This window comes from Staurois parvus, unplaced genomic scaffold, assembly GCF_062004578.1.
Source record: "Staurois parvus isolate SC_StPar_1 unplaced genomic scaffold, SC_StPar_1.0 ptg000052l, whole genome shotgun sequence".
Lineage (NCBI taxonomy): Eukaryota > Metazoa > Chordata > Amphibia > Anura > Ranidae > Staurois > Staurois parvus.
In genome coordinates, this window is record NW_028317848.1 from 7,779,892 (window position 1) to 7,795,084 (window position 15,193).

At 41.0% G+C, this 15,193-nt stretch overlaps 1 protein-coding gene across 1 annotated transcript in view; it reads left to right on the plus strand.

The window, feature by feature from the left end:
• Positions 1–784: 784 nt before the first annotated feature.
• The window catches only part of VIRMA (vir like m6A methyltransferase associated), a 52,316-nt gene continuing 37,907 nt past the window's right edge, over positions 785–15,193 (plus strand). The window contains exons 1-5 of the mRNA XM_089666832.1: positions 785–875; positions 5,336–5,451; positions 10,561–10,647; positions 13,185–13,233; positions 14,796–14,970. Coding sequence (XP_089522958.1) covers positions 813–875; positions 5,336–5,451; positions 10,561–10,647; positions 13,185–13,233; positions 14,796–14,970 — 490 coding nt within the window. The 5' untranslated portion in view covers positions 785–812. The remainder of the gene's footprint in view (positions 876–5,335; positions 5,452–10,560; positions 10,648–13,184; positions 13,234–14,795; positions 14,971–15,193) is intronic.

Here is a 15,193-nt window from a genome sequence, read left to right on the forward strand (position 1 = left end):
CGCACCGCAAACACCGGCTGGGCATTTGCAGAGCGGCACCATAGACTTGAATAGGAGGCTTCAACTCCTCCTGACTGGACTAGAGGCGTCCGTTTTGCCGCGACGCTAACGCTCCCGTTTGAACACCACTATGTGCTGCAATGTGCAGAATTTTCCCAGACGTTTGGGAAACGGTAAAAATACTTCCCAAACGCCTGTCTGCCACTTGCTAACAAGGCTAGTGTGAACGTAGCCTAAGAGGTTGCAGGCCTTCTGGTCTGACATCAGTGCCTGACCTCCCAAATGCTCTTCTGGAAGAATTGTCAAACCTTCCCATAGACACACTCCTAAACCTTGTGGACAGCCTTCCCAGAAGAGTTGAATCTGTTATAGCTGCAAAGGGCGGGCCAACTCAATATTGAACCCTGCGGCCTAAGACGGGGATGTCATTAAAGTTCATGTGTGTGTAAAGGCAGGCCGACCAATACCTTTGGCAATATAGTGTGTATCACTATTCATCTACATAAGGACTGCATAAACGAACACAGGGAAGGACACAAATAGTAGAGATCAAGAGCATATTAGATGGACTGCTCAGTCTCGTTCTACAAGGATAGTAACGAGAATTAGTGCTTCGCAAAATCATTCTAGGTTTTCTTTTATATTATCCAACCTAAAACATGGCGGCGGCTTCTCCAGTTTGGCGACACTTTCCGCAGAAGGCCGCCCACAGTTCAATCCAACATCGGATTGGCTCAGCTAGGAACTCTCGCTCGGATGCGATTCCCACTAAGCGGAAACCACGCCCACTCACCTGCCCGCCCACACCAAACATGGCGGGTGAGTCCGCCATGGAGCTGCTGTTTTTAGATACCTTCAAGCATCAGAACACGGAGGTGAGAGAAAGGAGCGGGCCTGGAACGGGTTCGGCGGGTCCGGGGGGATTGTCAGTGTGGGCTGTGAGAGGAGAAGGCGTGTGTAGTGTGCGGGGCAGGCGGGGAGGGTTTGAGGCCTGGACATCCTGAGAGTGCTGCCTCCTCCTGTGACATGCTGAGGCTGGGGGTGTACACACATTACTGGGGGGGCAATAATGTCATATAAACATTACTATGGGAAGGGGGGGAGTTACTAAGGCATGTGCAGCTGTGCATAGCAACCAATCAGCTTTGGCTTCAGCTGGTTCTGTAACATTTGAAAATAGAAGCTGGCTGGTTGCCATGGACAACTGCTCCCCACACATTACAGTCGGATTGTACAATCTGCTTTAAATCTGCCAACAATTATATAGTGCAAGGAATTGGATAGATCATGCAGTCCTCATATTACATACCCGTAGTTCTGGTGGAGCTGAAGTTGGTTGTATGGTCAGATTGTAATGTGTATGGCGAGCCTTAACCACTTCATGACCAGCCCATTTTTTTTGCTATTCATCACTGTGCGACTTTAACTGACAATTGCGCGGTCATGCCACACTGTGCTCAAATAAAATGGGTTTATTTTCACACAAATAGAACTTTCTTTTGGTGATATTTGATCACCACCACTTTTTAGTTTTTTATTATATAAACAAAACACTGAACATTTCGAAGAATAAAAACAATATTTCTACAATCTATTATAAAACATATCCAATAAAATCAAATTTCTTCATAAATGTAGGCCAGAATGTAATCTGCTACATGTCTTTGGTAACATAAAAATCCAAATAAGTGTATATTAATTGGTTTGTATGAAAGTCGTCTACAAACTATGGGATATATACTGGAGTTTATGCTGCTATACTGGTAATGGCAGTGATCGGCCACTTATAGTGTGGCGGGCAATCTGATGCTGACAAGACACTGGCTGGGAGGTACACTAACTGACACTAATGTTGCTAGTGACACTATTGCATTGATCAGCTATAATATTGTACACTGTGCTAATGACACTTGCTGGGAAGGGGGTTAACAGGAAAGGCAATCAAAGGGTTAACTGTTTGCGTAACCTCTTCCTGCCAGCCATACGCATATATGTGGCCTCTTGGGGCAAGTGGACCTTCTAGGAAGAGGATGTATATATGTACCAAAATGTAAACAATGCTGTCCTGAGAGCGCACAGTTACTGTCGGGTAATGAAAAGCTCCGGATCTCTACATGTGAACAGTAGCTTTCCAATCATGTGACAGCCAATCATGGTGGTCACATGACCTAAATGCCTGCCTCCATCTCCCGGCATCTGAAACCTCTTAAAATGTCAGGAGGTGCCGGTGGGCAGGGGTGAAGAAGTGTAATGTGTGCTGCTTTTACTCACAGATCTGGCTTCTTTTCAGGGAGAAGAAACCGTCAGATCGCTGTTCTGTGTACAGAGCCCTGAGTGTTTGTAAACACAGAACTCCGTGCTGTGATTGGCCACAGCTAAAATCATTGCTGAGGCCTGCTGACAAACTTGTGCTGTGGCCAGTCACTGCGTGGGTCAGTAGGGGGTACATGCATGAAAACCCAGAAGCAGGCTGTGACATACTGGTACGTCGCCTAGCCTGCAGCTGCCGCCCAGTAAATCTTCTGTTGGCTGGTGGCAAGCGGTTAAAGTGGAACTTTGTAAAAAAAAAAACAAAACAAAATGGATCAACAGGCAGGATTTCAAATGCAGAAGAGACATGCTTATAACTACCTCTTCTTGGTTGGTCAGGTCACATGATCAGTTGTCAGCGGTGGCTTCAGTGTAGAGAAAGGACAGCCAGCAATGGATGCCCCATAGTAAGCCTATGGGTAACATCACTGCCCAGGAGCTGCAACCGTCGGCGGCGGTCTCTTTACACTGAGGATGGCCGCTGGAGAGATCATGTGACCAGACCAGAGTGCCCTCAGAACATGTAAGTAGACACATCTTCCTTCTACAGGATAGTTAGAATAGGATTTAGAAGGGGGTGGGAGCAGATTTAAAACAGAGTACCATCCCCCCCCCCCAAAAAAAATTTAAAAATCAGTAGCTACAAATACTGTAGCTGCTGACTTAAAATATTAGGGCACTTACCTGTCCTGGGATCCAGTGGTGTCCTCTCCCCGAGCTGATTCTTTAATCGGCCGTCAAGAGCTGGAGCTGCCATCTTGACTAAGGGAAACTGGCAGTGAAGCCTTGTGGTTTCTCTGCCGGCCTCCTATTGCGCATGCACGTGCTGCACTTTGTGAATGGGCCACAGTCCTCTGGGACACTTCGAGGTGCCGAGCTTCCTCTTTTGGTGAAACTCCACTTTAAGCAGTTAGCAATAAGTCTACAATTTCACTCTTAAGCTATTTTCTCTTCTGGTCAAAAGTTCTTCAAATATTAGTAGGTATTAGCAATAGTTAAAGCAGTAAAACTGAAGGCAAACTTTTTTTTTTTTAAATATATAGTTTTGGACAGAGTAGAATTAAAACCTCTGTCTGTTTTTAGTGCTGTCTGTGCCCGTTAGGGTGATTCCCCCTCCGAGGTACAGACAGCAATGAAATCGGACAGGTGTCAGTACTTCCTGTACTCTGCCTTTAAATCTGCCCAGCAACAAGTTGGCCCAAAAACAAAACAAAAAATTAAAAATATACAGCTAAAACGCTCTGCAAAATGCATTGATGTGAACCAGGCCTGGAATGCATTAACCACTTGCCCTCTAGAGGATTTACCCCCCTTCCTGACCAGGCCATTTTTTACGTTACAGCGCTGCATTACTTTCAGTGACAATTTCACAGTCATGCAATGCTGCACCTAGATGAAATCTACGTCCTTTTTTTCCCACGAATTGAGATTTCTTTCTGTGGTATTTGATCACCTGTGTGTTTTATTTTTTGCGCTAGAAAAAAAAAAACCGACAATTTTGAGAATAAAATATTTTTGACTTTTTGCTATTAAACATATCCAGTAAAAATTTTTTAAAAAATCACAATTTGTCATAAATTTAGGCCAAAATGTATTCTGTGACCTGTCCCAAGACGTGTAAATTGGTTTATGTGAAAGTTATAGCGTTTACAAATGGCGGTATATATACTGGGATTTTTTGTTAATTTTTGCTAGTAATGGTGGCGATCAGCAACTCATAGCAGGATTGTGGCAGGCATTCTGACACTGGGGGGAACTGACTTGGTGCCACTGACATCCCCAGTGACACCAATACAGTGATCAGTGCTAATAAAAAGCACTGATATTGTACAAATGGCATTGGGCAGGGAGGGGTTAACTGTGTTCTGTTTTACTACGGTATGTGCTGTGTGTGTGCTTCACTGTAAGCACACTGCTTTGTATGGCTCTGCTTTTGCAAAGCCATGCATGGCAGTGTGCAGGATCCCCGTTGGTAATCATCCTCGATCACCGGGAGCCAGTGAGTAATCACCGTCCGGGACCCGTTGATTGAAAGCCGAGGCCGCGAATAGCACGCTCGCATGGCTCATGCACGCCCCCTACCCCGTGATGCAAAATATATATACATGATTTTGCGTACCTGTGTTGCCCTGTAGCAGTATTACTGCTATAGGTAGGACAGGAAGCGAATAAAAACCTATCAAAACGCGCTAGTGTTGCATTTTTATGTGTTTTGAGTCACATTACCTATGAAAAATGAACCCTAAATGTGGCAAAATCGTGGCCAAATCGCAAGTTTTCGCGGCCATTATCAGCACCTTTTTTGCTACTGGCAAAATACTGATAACATGATTTTTGGTCGATACATTTTGGCCACCAATATTTCGGTGCATCCCTACTTTTGCCCCATTCCCGCAACAGCTGGTTAGGTCACAGAGAAGTGCAGTACCTTGAAGAAAGCATTGTTCTGCTCAACATAGTTTCCTTTTAGAGCTTAGACTGTTACGGTGATGGGGGGTCTGCTATCATAAGCCTGGTACACACAATGAGAATAACGAACGAACGTTCCATTTTGTTCTTGCATACTAGTCTCATACTGAAAACAAATAGGTTAACAGAGTTAAGAAAAATCTTGTAAGACATTACAAAATCCCAAAAATCCTGCAATGATGTGATGTATTGGAATGTATTCTTTCTTTTCTGGGCATGTGCAGTCTTGGTCACTTGATTTTTTTACGGACAAATACTGTACTGATTAATTGAATTAATTAATTGTTTGTTCTTTTATCATACGAGAAAACTTTTCGTGCTTGGCCCTTCAGAAAATTTTGCATGAACTGTCGACATTGGCTCTCAATCACTGTATACAAACGATCAGATTATCAGATGATTGCTCCAAAGCGGTATTTTTCATCCAATTTTCTCATAATGTGTACTAGGCATAAGTCTCTGGCTGTGTTTGATGCGTTAAAATGTTTCTGAGCCTGAATCTTTAATTTTTTTGTATTCATTGCGGTATGACATGCTTGTTTATTTGCATTTGTAGCAAGGCAGCAATGTTGACGTGGTCCGATTTCCATGTGTAGTCTACGTCACTGAGGTTCGAGTCATCCCACCAGGAGTTAGAGCACACAGCAGCCTGCCAGACAGCAGGGCCTATGGGTGAGTCAAAAATTCAGACTAATACATTTTCAGAAAACAATGAAATGTGTCAAAATTAAATTTCCTGTTGAAATTGAGCAGATTGAAGACTGTACTACCACTCTTCATAATAAAGAGGAGACATTTTGCATTCTGTGGTTGCCTTGGATTACTCTTGACCTACTCGCCCAAAGATAAAAATATGTTCACTACCCTTTCCTCCAGTCACGTTGAACTATAAATGTGACCCTTCACTGGGGTCACATACAAAAATAGAGATCACTAGACACCCCTGTCATATTTCCTCCAGTAGGCATGCCTACCCAGGTCTATGAACCTCACAGGTTTGGATATACTCCTGATACACTTTTCTTTACCTCCCAAACTACCCATTCTTTTACCTCTTTCTTTTCCCTGTGCTTTTACCCCTGCGTCCACCCCCTTCTTCTGTCCTTCCTCTTCCTCCCCAGTGTTTCTTTCCCTTTTTTTTTTTTACTTTTGGTCTATCGAACTATCCCCACCAGTAATAGTGGACCCTTATTCTTTTATATGACTTCACAAGTGCAGTATACAGTGCTCCGCATGAATGAGTACACCCCTTTTGAAAAGTAAGATTTTAATCAATATCTTAACACAAGAACAATTTTCAACATTTTTATAAAACTGAGTTTTATAGAACATTTGTTTAGCTCATTACATGAAAGTAAGCTTAATAATATAACTTAGATTACAAAATCTTCAGTTTTGCTCAAATTAGTTTGCATTGTACACCCCACAACAAAAACTACTACATCTAATATTTTTGTATGACCTCCATGATTTGTAAGGACAGCACCTCCAAGCATGGAATGAACAAGTTGGCGACATATTGCAGCATCTATCTTTTTGCATTCTTCAAGAACGACCTCTTTTGGAGCCTGGATGCTGGATGGAGAGTGATGCTCAACTTGTCTCTTCAGAATTCCCCATAGGTGTTCGGTTAGGTTCAGATCAGGATACACACTTGGCCACTGAATCACTTTCACCCTGTTCTTCCTCAGAAATACAACAGTGGCCTTAAATGTGTGTTTTGCATCATTGCCATGTTGGAAAAGTGCACGACGACCAAGGGCACAGAGTGATGGTGGCATCTTCTCTTTCAATATAGAGCAGTACATCTGGGAATTCGTGATACCATCAATGAAATGCAGCTCCCTGATACCAGCAGCACACAAGCAGCCCCACAGAAGGACACTGCCACCATGTTTCACTGTAGGCACCATGCATTTTTTCTTTGCGATGCCATACAGTTTTGATGCCGTCCGTTCCAAAAACATTTATCTTGGTCTCATCACTCCAGAGTACGGAGTCCCAGTGTCGTCTTCTTTTTCAGCATGGCCCTGGCAAATTCTTTTTGGGCTTTTTTGTGCATGGGCTTTAGGAGAGGCTTCTTTACACGCCGACGACGACACCCATACATGCCATTCCTCTGTAGTGTACGCCATATTGTGTCAAACTCCAGTTTGGCTTTCTACTACTTTAGCTAACTGTAGTGAACTTGCATGGTGATTTTCTTCAACACTTTTCATCAGAAAACGCTCCTGTAGAGGGGTTAGCTTCCTTGGATGGCCTGGACGTCTCTGTGAGATGGTTGCAGTTCCATCTTTGTTAAATTTTTATATCACTTTGCTACAGTGTTCTGACTGATAAGTACTGATTTGCTGATCTTTTTGTAGCCTTCACCTTTCTTGTGTAAAGAAATGATTTTCTTTCTCAGGCATTGTAATATTTCTCTTCCATGTGGTGCAATTGCTGACAGCATGAAATGGGAAGGGGTTTTCTTTAAGTAACGCCCTTTTGGATAGGTTCTCATCTCCGTGTTTTCACCCAGTGCGTTTTTGGAAAGGGTCAGGGACTTTTTTTTAACGCAAAATGTAGCGTTTTTGTTTCTAGACTTCAATTAAAACGCTGCAGAAAAGCATGTATAAATGCAATGCAGAAATGGCTCGAACGCAACCTGCATAGGTGTGAACCCAGACTTAGGATTTTTTTGTCTAACATTTAGGTTTGCTCCTAAGACTTTCATTGGGGTGTATTCATTTTTGCAACATGATCTTGAATAAAATTGTTAGGAAAATCATTTTTCTGTGTGCAAATTAACAAATCTTGTTTGCAACCAATGGCCCGCATTTGTGGGAGTATTTTGTGGTATAGTCTCGCATACAAAATGTTGATTCTGAAAGGAAAGTAAAGGTTTTCTGACAAATCTGTTGGGGTGTACTCATTTATGCTGAGCACTGTATGTAAAAATTATTTTTATCCTTCTGTAACTGTATTCTAATCACAGTAGTTAAGAATGACAGTCAAAATGATACAATACCAGCAGCTGCTTTAGATATCAGTGCTAATGTGATCTCTGATGTACAATGTAGTGTTAAGTTTGACAATGATGGAAAGAAGATGCATAACTCTGTATGTTTACACCTGAGATGTGCTTTAAATAAGCAATAAAAAAAAACAAAATTTCCTGCTTTGCTTAGTCTTAAAGAAAAGCTGCCCTGAGAGAAATGAGTTTTTAATCTGCACTCTTGTTCTGAGGCAGCTATGCATAAAGCGTTTGAATCAAGAAACCTGTATCGTTTTAAAGGGGGATAGTGATGGCCCCATACTTATCTCAGTTCAGGTGTTCTTTAAATTTACTCTCTGCTCCCTCTGGTGCATTATTGGGTATAAAAGGGTTAAAGTTTAGGTGATGTACCATTAAAGCCAATTCACACGGACTCACTCTAAAATGTATGGGAAATGGATGTACATTTCTGTCCATTTTAGTTGCACACTGACATCTGTTGACATGCATTTTAGCGTGCGCTGAAGCATACTGCATTTTCACAGGATGTCCTGTACATTGCGTTGATATCCACTTACATCTGTTACGTTGCGCCAAAATAAGTACATGTTGCGCAACGCAGGTAAGTGCAGCTTTATGGTGTGAATAAGACACATTGGAAATGATTGATTTTTCAGATGACCTTCCGTTGATCTGCATTTTACAGCTGCGCTAAAATGGAGATCAGTACACTGGTGTGAATTGGCCCTAAAAGAAACTAAAAAATATCAGCACTTTTGATACAAACTGCGGACCTTGTCTGCACTAAAAGTGATACTAAACCCCATTTAGTTGAGGAAAGCCAGAGATGCATATAATTTATAGGAGTTTATTTACCAAAACTGGAAAGTGCAAAATCTGTTGCAGCTGTGCATAATGACCAATCGGCTTTCAGGTTTCATTGTCAAAGCTTAATTGAACAAGCTGAAGTTAGAAGCTGATTGGCTACCATGCACAGCTGCACCAGATTTTGTACTCTCCAGTTTTAGTAAATCAACCCCATAGTCTGCTTCATTGAAACGATATCTTTCCTGTATGCCTGGTTGGTCCACAAACAACTGGTCCGCAGTCCTGTTAGTGAGAGTCTCCTTTGCCTTGTCGGCCACAAAGGAGACACCCTTGCTCACAAGTTCCCAGCAAGGGCTGTGTACGTCCATTGGAGTACAAAGCGCTCTGCAAGTCTTATCCATGTACTCTCCTCACACCTTTTGACAAACAGTTGCAGTTCACCTTTCCTCTACAACTAGGAAGTTTGGGGGAGCTTTGTGGATTTTGCAGGACCCAGCTGTGGTGACAAGGGCAGCAGGTAAGTGTTTGGGGAAGGGGGCTTGTAATTGTAGTGGAGCATTTAAAAAAAAAAAATGTTTACTGTTCCTTCACTGCTTGGTGAGTTACTGACCTACACTGAGCATGTGGATGTCATGTGTTGTACACCTAATTAGTACATGTTCACTCTTTGTTAATGACTTATTAGGTGGAGAGCCAATAACAGACGTGGAGCATGTACTTTCAAAAATTAATTGATAGCAACTCCTATATTTCTATCTAGGGATGCACCGATACCTTTTTTTTTTTATCGTCGAGTATGAGTACCGATACTTTCGGTCAAGTACTCACCTATACCGATACTTTGTGGTGCGATTTGCATTAATTCAAAATGTATTGACGCAAATCCCACCACTAATAATAGCATGTAATTTGAACAGGAATGCAATTCCTGTCCAAAATCGCCTTTTGTTTCCCCAGTTGAACTGTGTGAACTCAGGTTGAGGTCACACAGGAGCTGTGCAGGGAGGTTTCCCACAGCGGAGATTGGGCGTGTGGGGATGTAAACTATGGCGGCAGATGCTCCATATTCTCAGTGGTAGGAGAGGAGAGAAAGCAGCGGGAATTTCAAATCACTGCCATTTTCTCTCTTTACAAGTATGACAGTTTGGGCTAGAGGACTATTGATTGGTCAGCACCGTTCATGTGATGGTGCTGACCAATCAAAAGCCCTCTAACCCAAACTGTCATCCCTGCAAGGAGAGGAGAGAAAGCCGCAAGGATTTCAAATCCCCGCCGCTTTCTCTCCTCTCCTACTGCTGAGACTATGGACCATCTGCTTCCATAGTATACATTCCCACACGCCTACTCTCTACTCAGCATGGGATACCTGCAGGTAGATTTCTCGCACTGCTATGACAAGCCTGGGTCCACAGAGTAGCAATGAGGAAACTGCATGCAATTTGGACAGGAATGCACGGATGCAATATTTGTATTGACACGAATCGCACCGCGAAGTATCTGTCTCTGGTATCGGGAGCATTTTTATGAGTACTCGTGAAAATGCTCGGTATTGGCACAAATACCGATCTCGGTATCGGTGCATTCCTATTTCTATCCATAGAGATTCTTTTCCCATCCTAAATTCATTGTAACTGTATAAATCAGTGAACAGGAGATGGCAAATCTCCACATAGGTTAGCAGTCACTTTGATTGATTCAAAGGTAAGTTCACCTGCAGGATGTCCTAGCTCACAGTATTTATTTGGTCACATCTGCAGTGTTGCAATGAGAACACTGGTTATCCTGTGGCAGGAAAGTGGGGTTTTCCTTAGTTGATGTGCACTAAAAATTATTCTCATAGATGTCTGCAGGTGTCTCTCTTGTCCAGAACTGTTCAGTTCAAACTTCCGTCTTTGTTGCTTATTTTGCTACTAATTTGCAAAAGGGCTTAGATAATAAGTTGTACTATTCATTTTTTTTTCTTTTTTTTCTTATAGGGAGACCTCGCCACACACATTTCATTTAGACTTATTCTTCAACAATGTCACCAAGCCAAGTGCCACTGTGTTTGACAGACTCGGAAGGTGGATATTATTATTTCTTAATTGACCTTAAATTTGTTCTAATTTTATCAACAAGAATCTGTCTGGTTTAAAGTGAACCTCTCTCCAACTTGATAATTCATTCCAAGGATATCATGAAAAAGTGTCTAAGCAAAGGTGACTTGCAGTGAAAACCCCATGTTAAAACATTCAGCAGATTTAGAGAGCAGACAGGTACATTCAGCAGATTTAGAGAGCAGACAGGTGCATTTTTATGCAAAACTTGACTTTTACTCTAAAATCATGCTTTGCCCCTTGTACCTCGTGTGTGCTGAGTCCACTGATGTGTTTTAACCTGATGAGTGGCTTTGGTGACCAGTAGATTTGCATATAGTTTCAGCTGTACAAACTGTAGTGTTTAATCTCTCATAACAACATAAATATTATAAATGAAAGGGAGATAGAAGAAATCCTCCACCAACACCATACACAGCCTCTTACTGGTAAGACCACAGGTCATGCGGTCATATACAGCATTTATGGACGGTCAGATTGGCGAAATAAGCCAAACTTCTTCTCCACCTGAAGGCACTTCCACGACTCACTCCAGAAAGATTGTAACTCAAAATAATGATTTAAACTCCTTAGGCATGGAAATATGGAACCATAGAACTTCTCCACCAATAGACAACTCTTCAGTTAGTAGTATGAAGATATACTTCATGGAACCATCTCAGGACAATAGGATGCATGCAAGAGAGAAATAAAAGCTCCTCGTGGTATAGTATTAAGGAAAAGCAAAATTTTATGAAAAAAAGCACCACTGTTGGTTTGTAAGTGCTTTTCTTTCATTAAACTTTGCTTTTCCTTAATACTATACCACAAGGAGCTTTTATTTCTCTCTTGCATGCATCCTATTGTCCTGAGATGGTTCCATGAAGTATATCTTCATACTACTAACTGAAGAGTTATCTATTGGTGGAGAAGCTCTATGGTTCCATATTTCCATGCCTATGCGGTTTAAATCATTATTTTGAGTTACTGTCTTTCTGGAGTGAGTCGTGGAAGTGCCTTGAGGTGGAGAAGATTTTTGGCTTATTTCACCCATCTGACCGTCCATAAATGCTGTGTATGACCGCATGACCTGTGGTCTTACCCTCTGGTAAGAGGCTGTGTATGGTGTTGGTGGAGGATTCCCTTTGGGACGATTCATCACTCCTTTTTTTTTTTTTTTCCCCCGTGTGTTATATGGAAGATTGCATCACAAGTCTAAGGACTGTTTCTCTTTAAGACTTTTCTTTCATTTATAATATTTATGTTGTTTATGAGAGAATAAGCGCTACATTTTGTACAGATATTAATTTTATTATTGCAGGCAATTTCATGTTAGCTGCTCTATCTTCTCTGATTCAGACATTTAGTGCAGAATTTCTTTTTGTTTTATATAATTTCAGCTGCCTATATGTGTACAAAGCATCAGAAAATCAAAATCACAACTTATTCTAACATGTATGATATACAGTGCTAAGTCTAACGAGCATTTGGTTAGATCCATCTTCATGCTCCTTATTGCACTGGAGGAGCTGATAAGTCTGTGCTGGTACATTTCAAATGATGCCACTTTTACAAGGCTTCGGAGGACCCCGCCACTATTCTTGGGCTTTCCCATTCCACAGGGAAACACAGGACTGCTGTAAGCAGCCAGGTTGGCTGCCCACAAAGGAGAGGGGGGACATTTGTTCCTTTCTCTCATCTGTGGTGAGTGAAGTCAGAAGCAGCAAAGATTTCATCACTTTTGGTTTCAGTGATGTGTTTCCCTATCCCATACTATTTGATCAGCTGAATTGGAGGGGTGCAGAGGAGGGATCGGTGGTCTAATAAACCCCAGATCGCTGCATAAAGAGTACCTGTCATTGCCCAAGCTGACATCACTCCTTGTAATAGCAATAAAGTTGAATGCAAAAATGTAAACAAAAGTAAAAAAAAATAAATTTTAAAGCACTCCCATGATCATACACAAATGCAAACACACACATAGGTCCATCATACATACGTAAATGTGGATTGCACCACACATGAGATATTTCCACAATAATTCTAGTGCTAAATTAAAACAGCCAGCATTTTATTCACCAGGGTCTTTGCTTTATGAAAATATATAATGTTTTGGGGTTCAAAGTAATTTTCACACATGCGAGAAATGTCAAAATTGCTCCAAATTTTTCTAACTTTTGCGGTCTTATGATACAAATATAGTATTTAAATATATTATTTAGCTTTGCTGTGCCTGAGCCTTATTCTTTCAATTGCGTGTCATCGGTCAGTGGTTATTTAGAATCTGACCTCACACTGTTTCAAAAGGTTCAGAGAGTATATAAGCAATGTCACATAGGAGCTCCTCTGAACACTAGCATATCTGCAAATCCCTTTTGGATTATACAGCAGGCTCTACCTCTTTAGTTTTTGTTGTCTTGTAGTAAGTAGATACTGCAAATATCTTTGGGCTTTTTTTTGGTGGTAAAATGTTAATGCAGCTGCTAGCGTACAGTAGATATGTTAACTGTCATATTTATTAACAGTTTGGAATACGATGAAAACAACTCTCTGATCTTCCGACCAAGTACAAAGGTAAGTTTAAAGATTTTGATTTAGACTTACCATATTCTTCCAGATCTTTTACCAGGGAACAAAATATTTCTATATTTCAGAAATTATAGTTAGAATAATGTACAGGCATTTCTTTCATGCAAAATCTTTCATGATTACCCTCTTTTTCTCAATAGATCAACTTGATAAAGGTGTGTTACATCATTACAAACTAACCTGTTAGTGATGTATTAGTGCCGTAATACATTTGACGCAGTTTGGAATAGTTAATGGGGTGTGGAAGGGTCAAATTCTGTTGTCTTGCTGGAGATATTTTTCTTTTCTTTCCTGTTCCCAACAACTCCATGGGCATCATTCTGAAAATCTCAGTCTACTTTAAAGCCAAACTCCATCCAAAACGTTTTTGCTTTTGCATGCAATGTCAAAAGTTTAAACCACGGAGAGGTTTTTATTGCAGATGTGAAATATCTGCAATAAAAACCTCTCCGTGGTTTAAACTTTTGACATTGCATGCAAAAGCAAAAACGTTTTGGATGGAGTTTGGCTTTAAAGTAGACTGAGATTTTCTATATTATAGGGAAAATTTTGAAATTTTAACGGTGCTTGATAGACTCTGAAAATGTACATTTTCTCTGAGATTCCTCCTTAACCATAGCAGTGCATCCTGGTATGTGAGGGTCCCTAGGCACTTATGTGCTTAAAGCCTTATAACTGATTGCTAGTGTCAGGAGATTTAGTGATGTCACTACTGGGCTTCTCACTTTTCTCCTTGCTGGTGTGTCTGACATGATGAAGCAAAACCCTGCCCCTACCTATGATGACCACCTCCACACAGAGACCTAGCACAGTGTAAGTCATTAATGCAGAAAGATCAGCTTAGAAAAGCCCACTGGCAATACTAGTGACCAGTCCTTCGCCTTTTGTCTGCCTTCCAAAATTCTGTTCCTTTTTAATGTAAAGCAGCGCTCCAGTTCCTGCAGGTGTGAATAGGGATGGACCTGAGTATTTCATTTCATTGTTATTTGGTCAACCTAATTTAGTCAGTGGTATAAATATAACTAAATGGTCTTTTTTTTTTTTTTGTTTGTTTAAAATGATTCCTTTCAAATGTTCATTAGAAGAATTTTATGCAGACAGCTGGGTGTTAACATTTATTCTGTCTTTAAGGTTCCTGCCATCAATTGCCATTCATTTTTCTATAGGAACTTTGCAAAAATGGAAGCGCAGCATTTGATAAGAAAAAGCTGTGATTTACCTTCTTTGTGTATAGTTCAGTTGCACCTCTTGAAGATGTGCTGGGTTTAAAGCATTGCAGTGCAAAGCAAGTCTACCGCAACCTCTGAAATGTCATGTGTACGTCTCCATTAAAGTCAAAAGCAATTTGCTGACCTGAATTTGCCATGCATTTATAACACATGTAAGCCATGCGTATAGCCATAGAACCTATCTCTATATTCTTTTGACATGAGAAATTGTATAATCTTGGTTGCAGTTTAGGAAAACAATGTATTTTCTTTTATCTATGAAACTTGCTAAGAATCATTTATCTTTATTTAGCAATGTATTTGTTTTTCTTTCATCAGGTTAATACAGATGGACTTGTGCTGAAGGGATGGTACAATTGCCTCACTTTGGCTGTCTATGGATCAGTTGACCGAGTGATCATAAACCATGAGCGAGATTCTCCCCCTCCACCACCTCCACCCCCACCTCCCCCACAGCACCAACAGATTGGAATGAAGAGGAATCCAAAGCATGGTTAGAGTAACCTATATTTATATTGTTTTTTTTAATAGGTTTTCATAGGAGACTTTGCTATCTGACTGTTGTAGTTTAAGTCAAATTCTAAGACATTGTCTCTGCATCACATATAACATAATTGACATTAAAGTAAACATTTATTGTCTATTTAAAGCGGAGTTCCACTCACCCTGTCAAAAAATAAAAGTCAGCAGCTACAAAAACTGCAGCTGCTGACTTT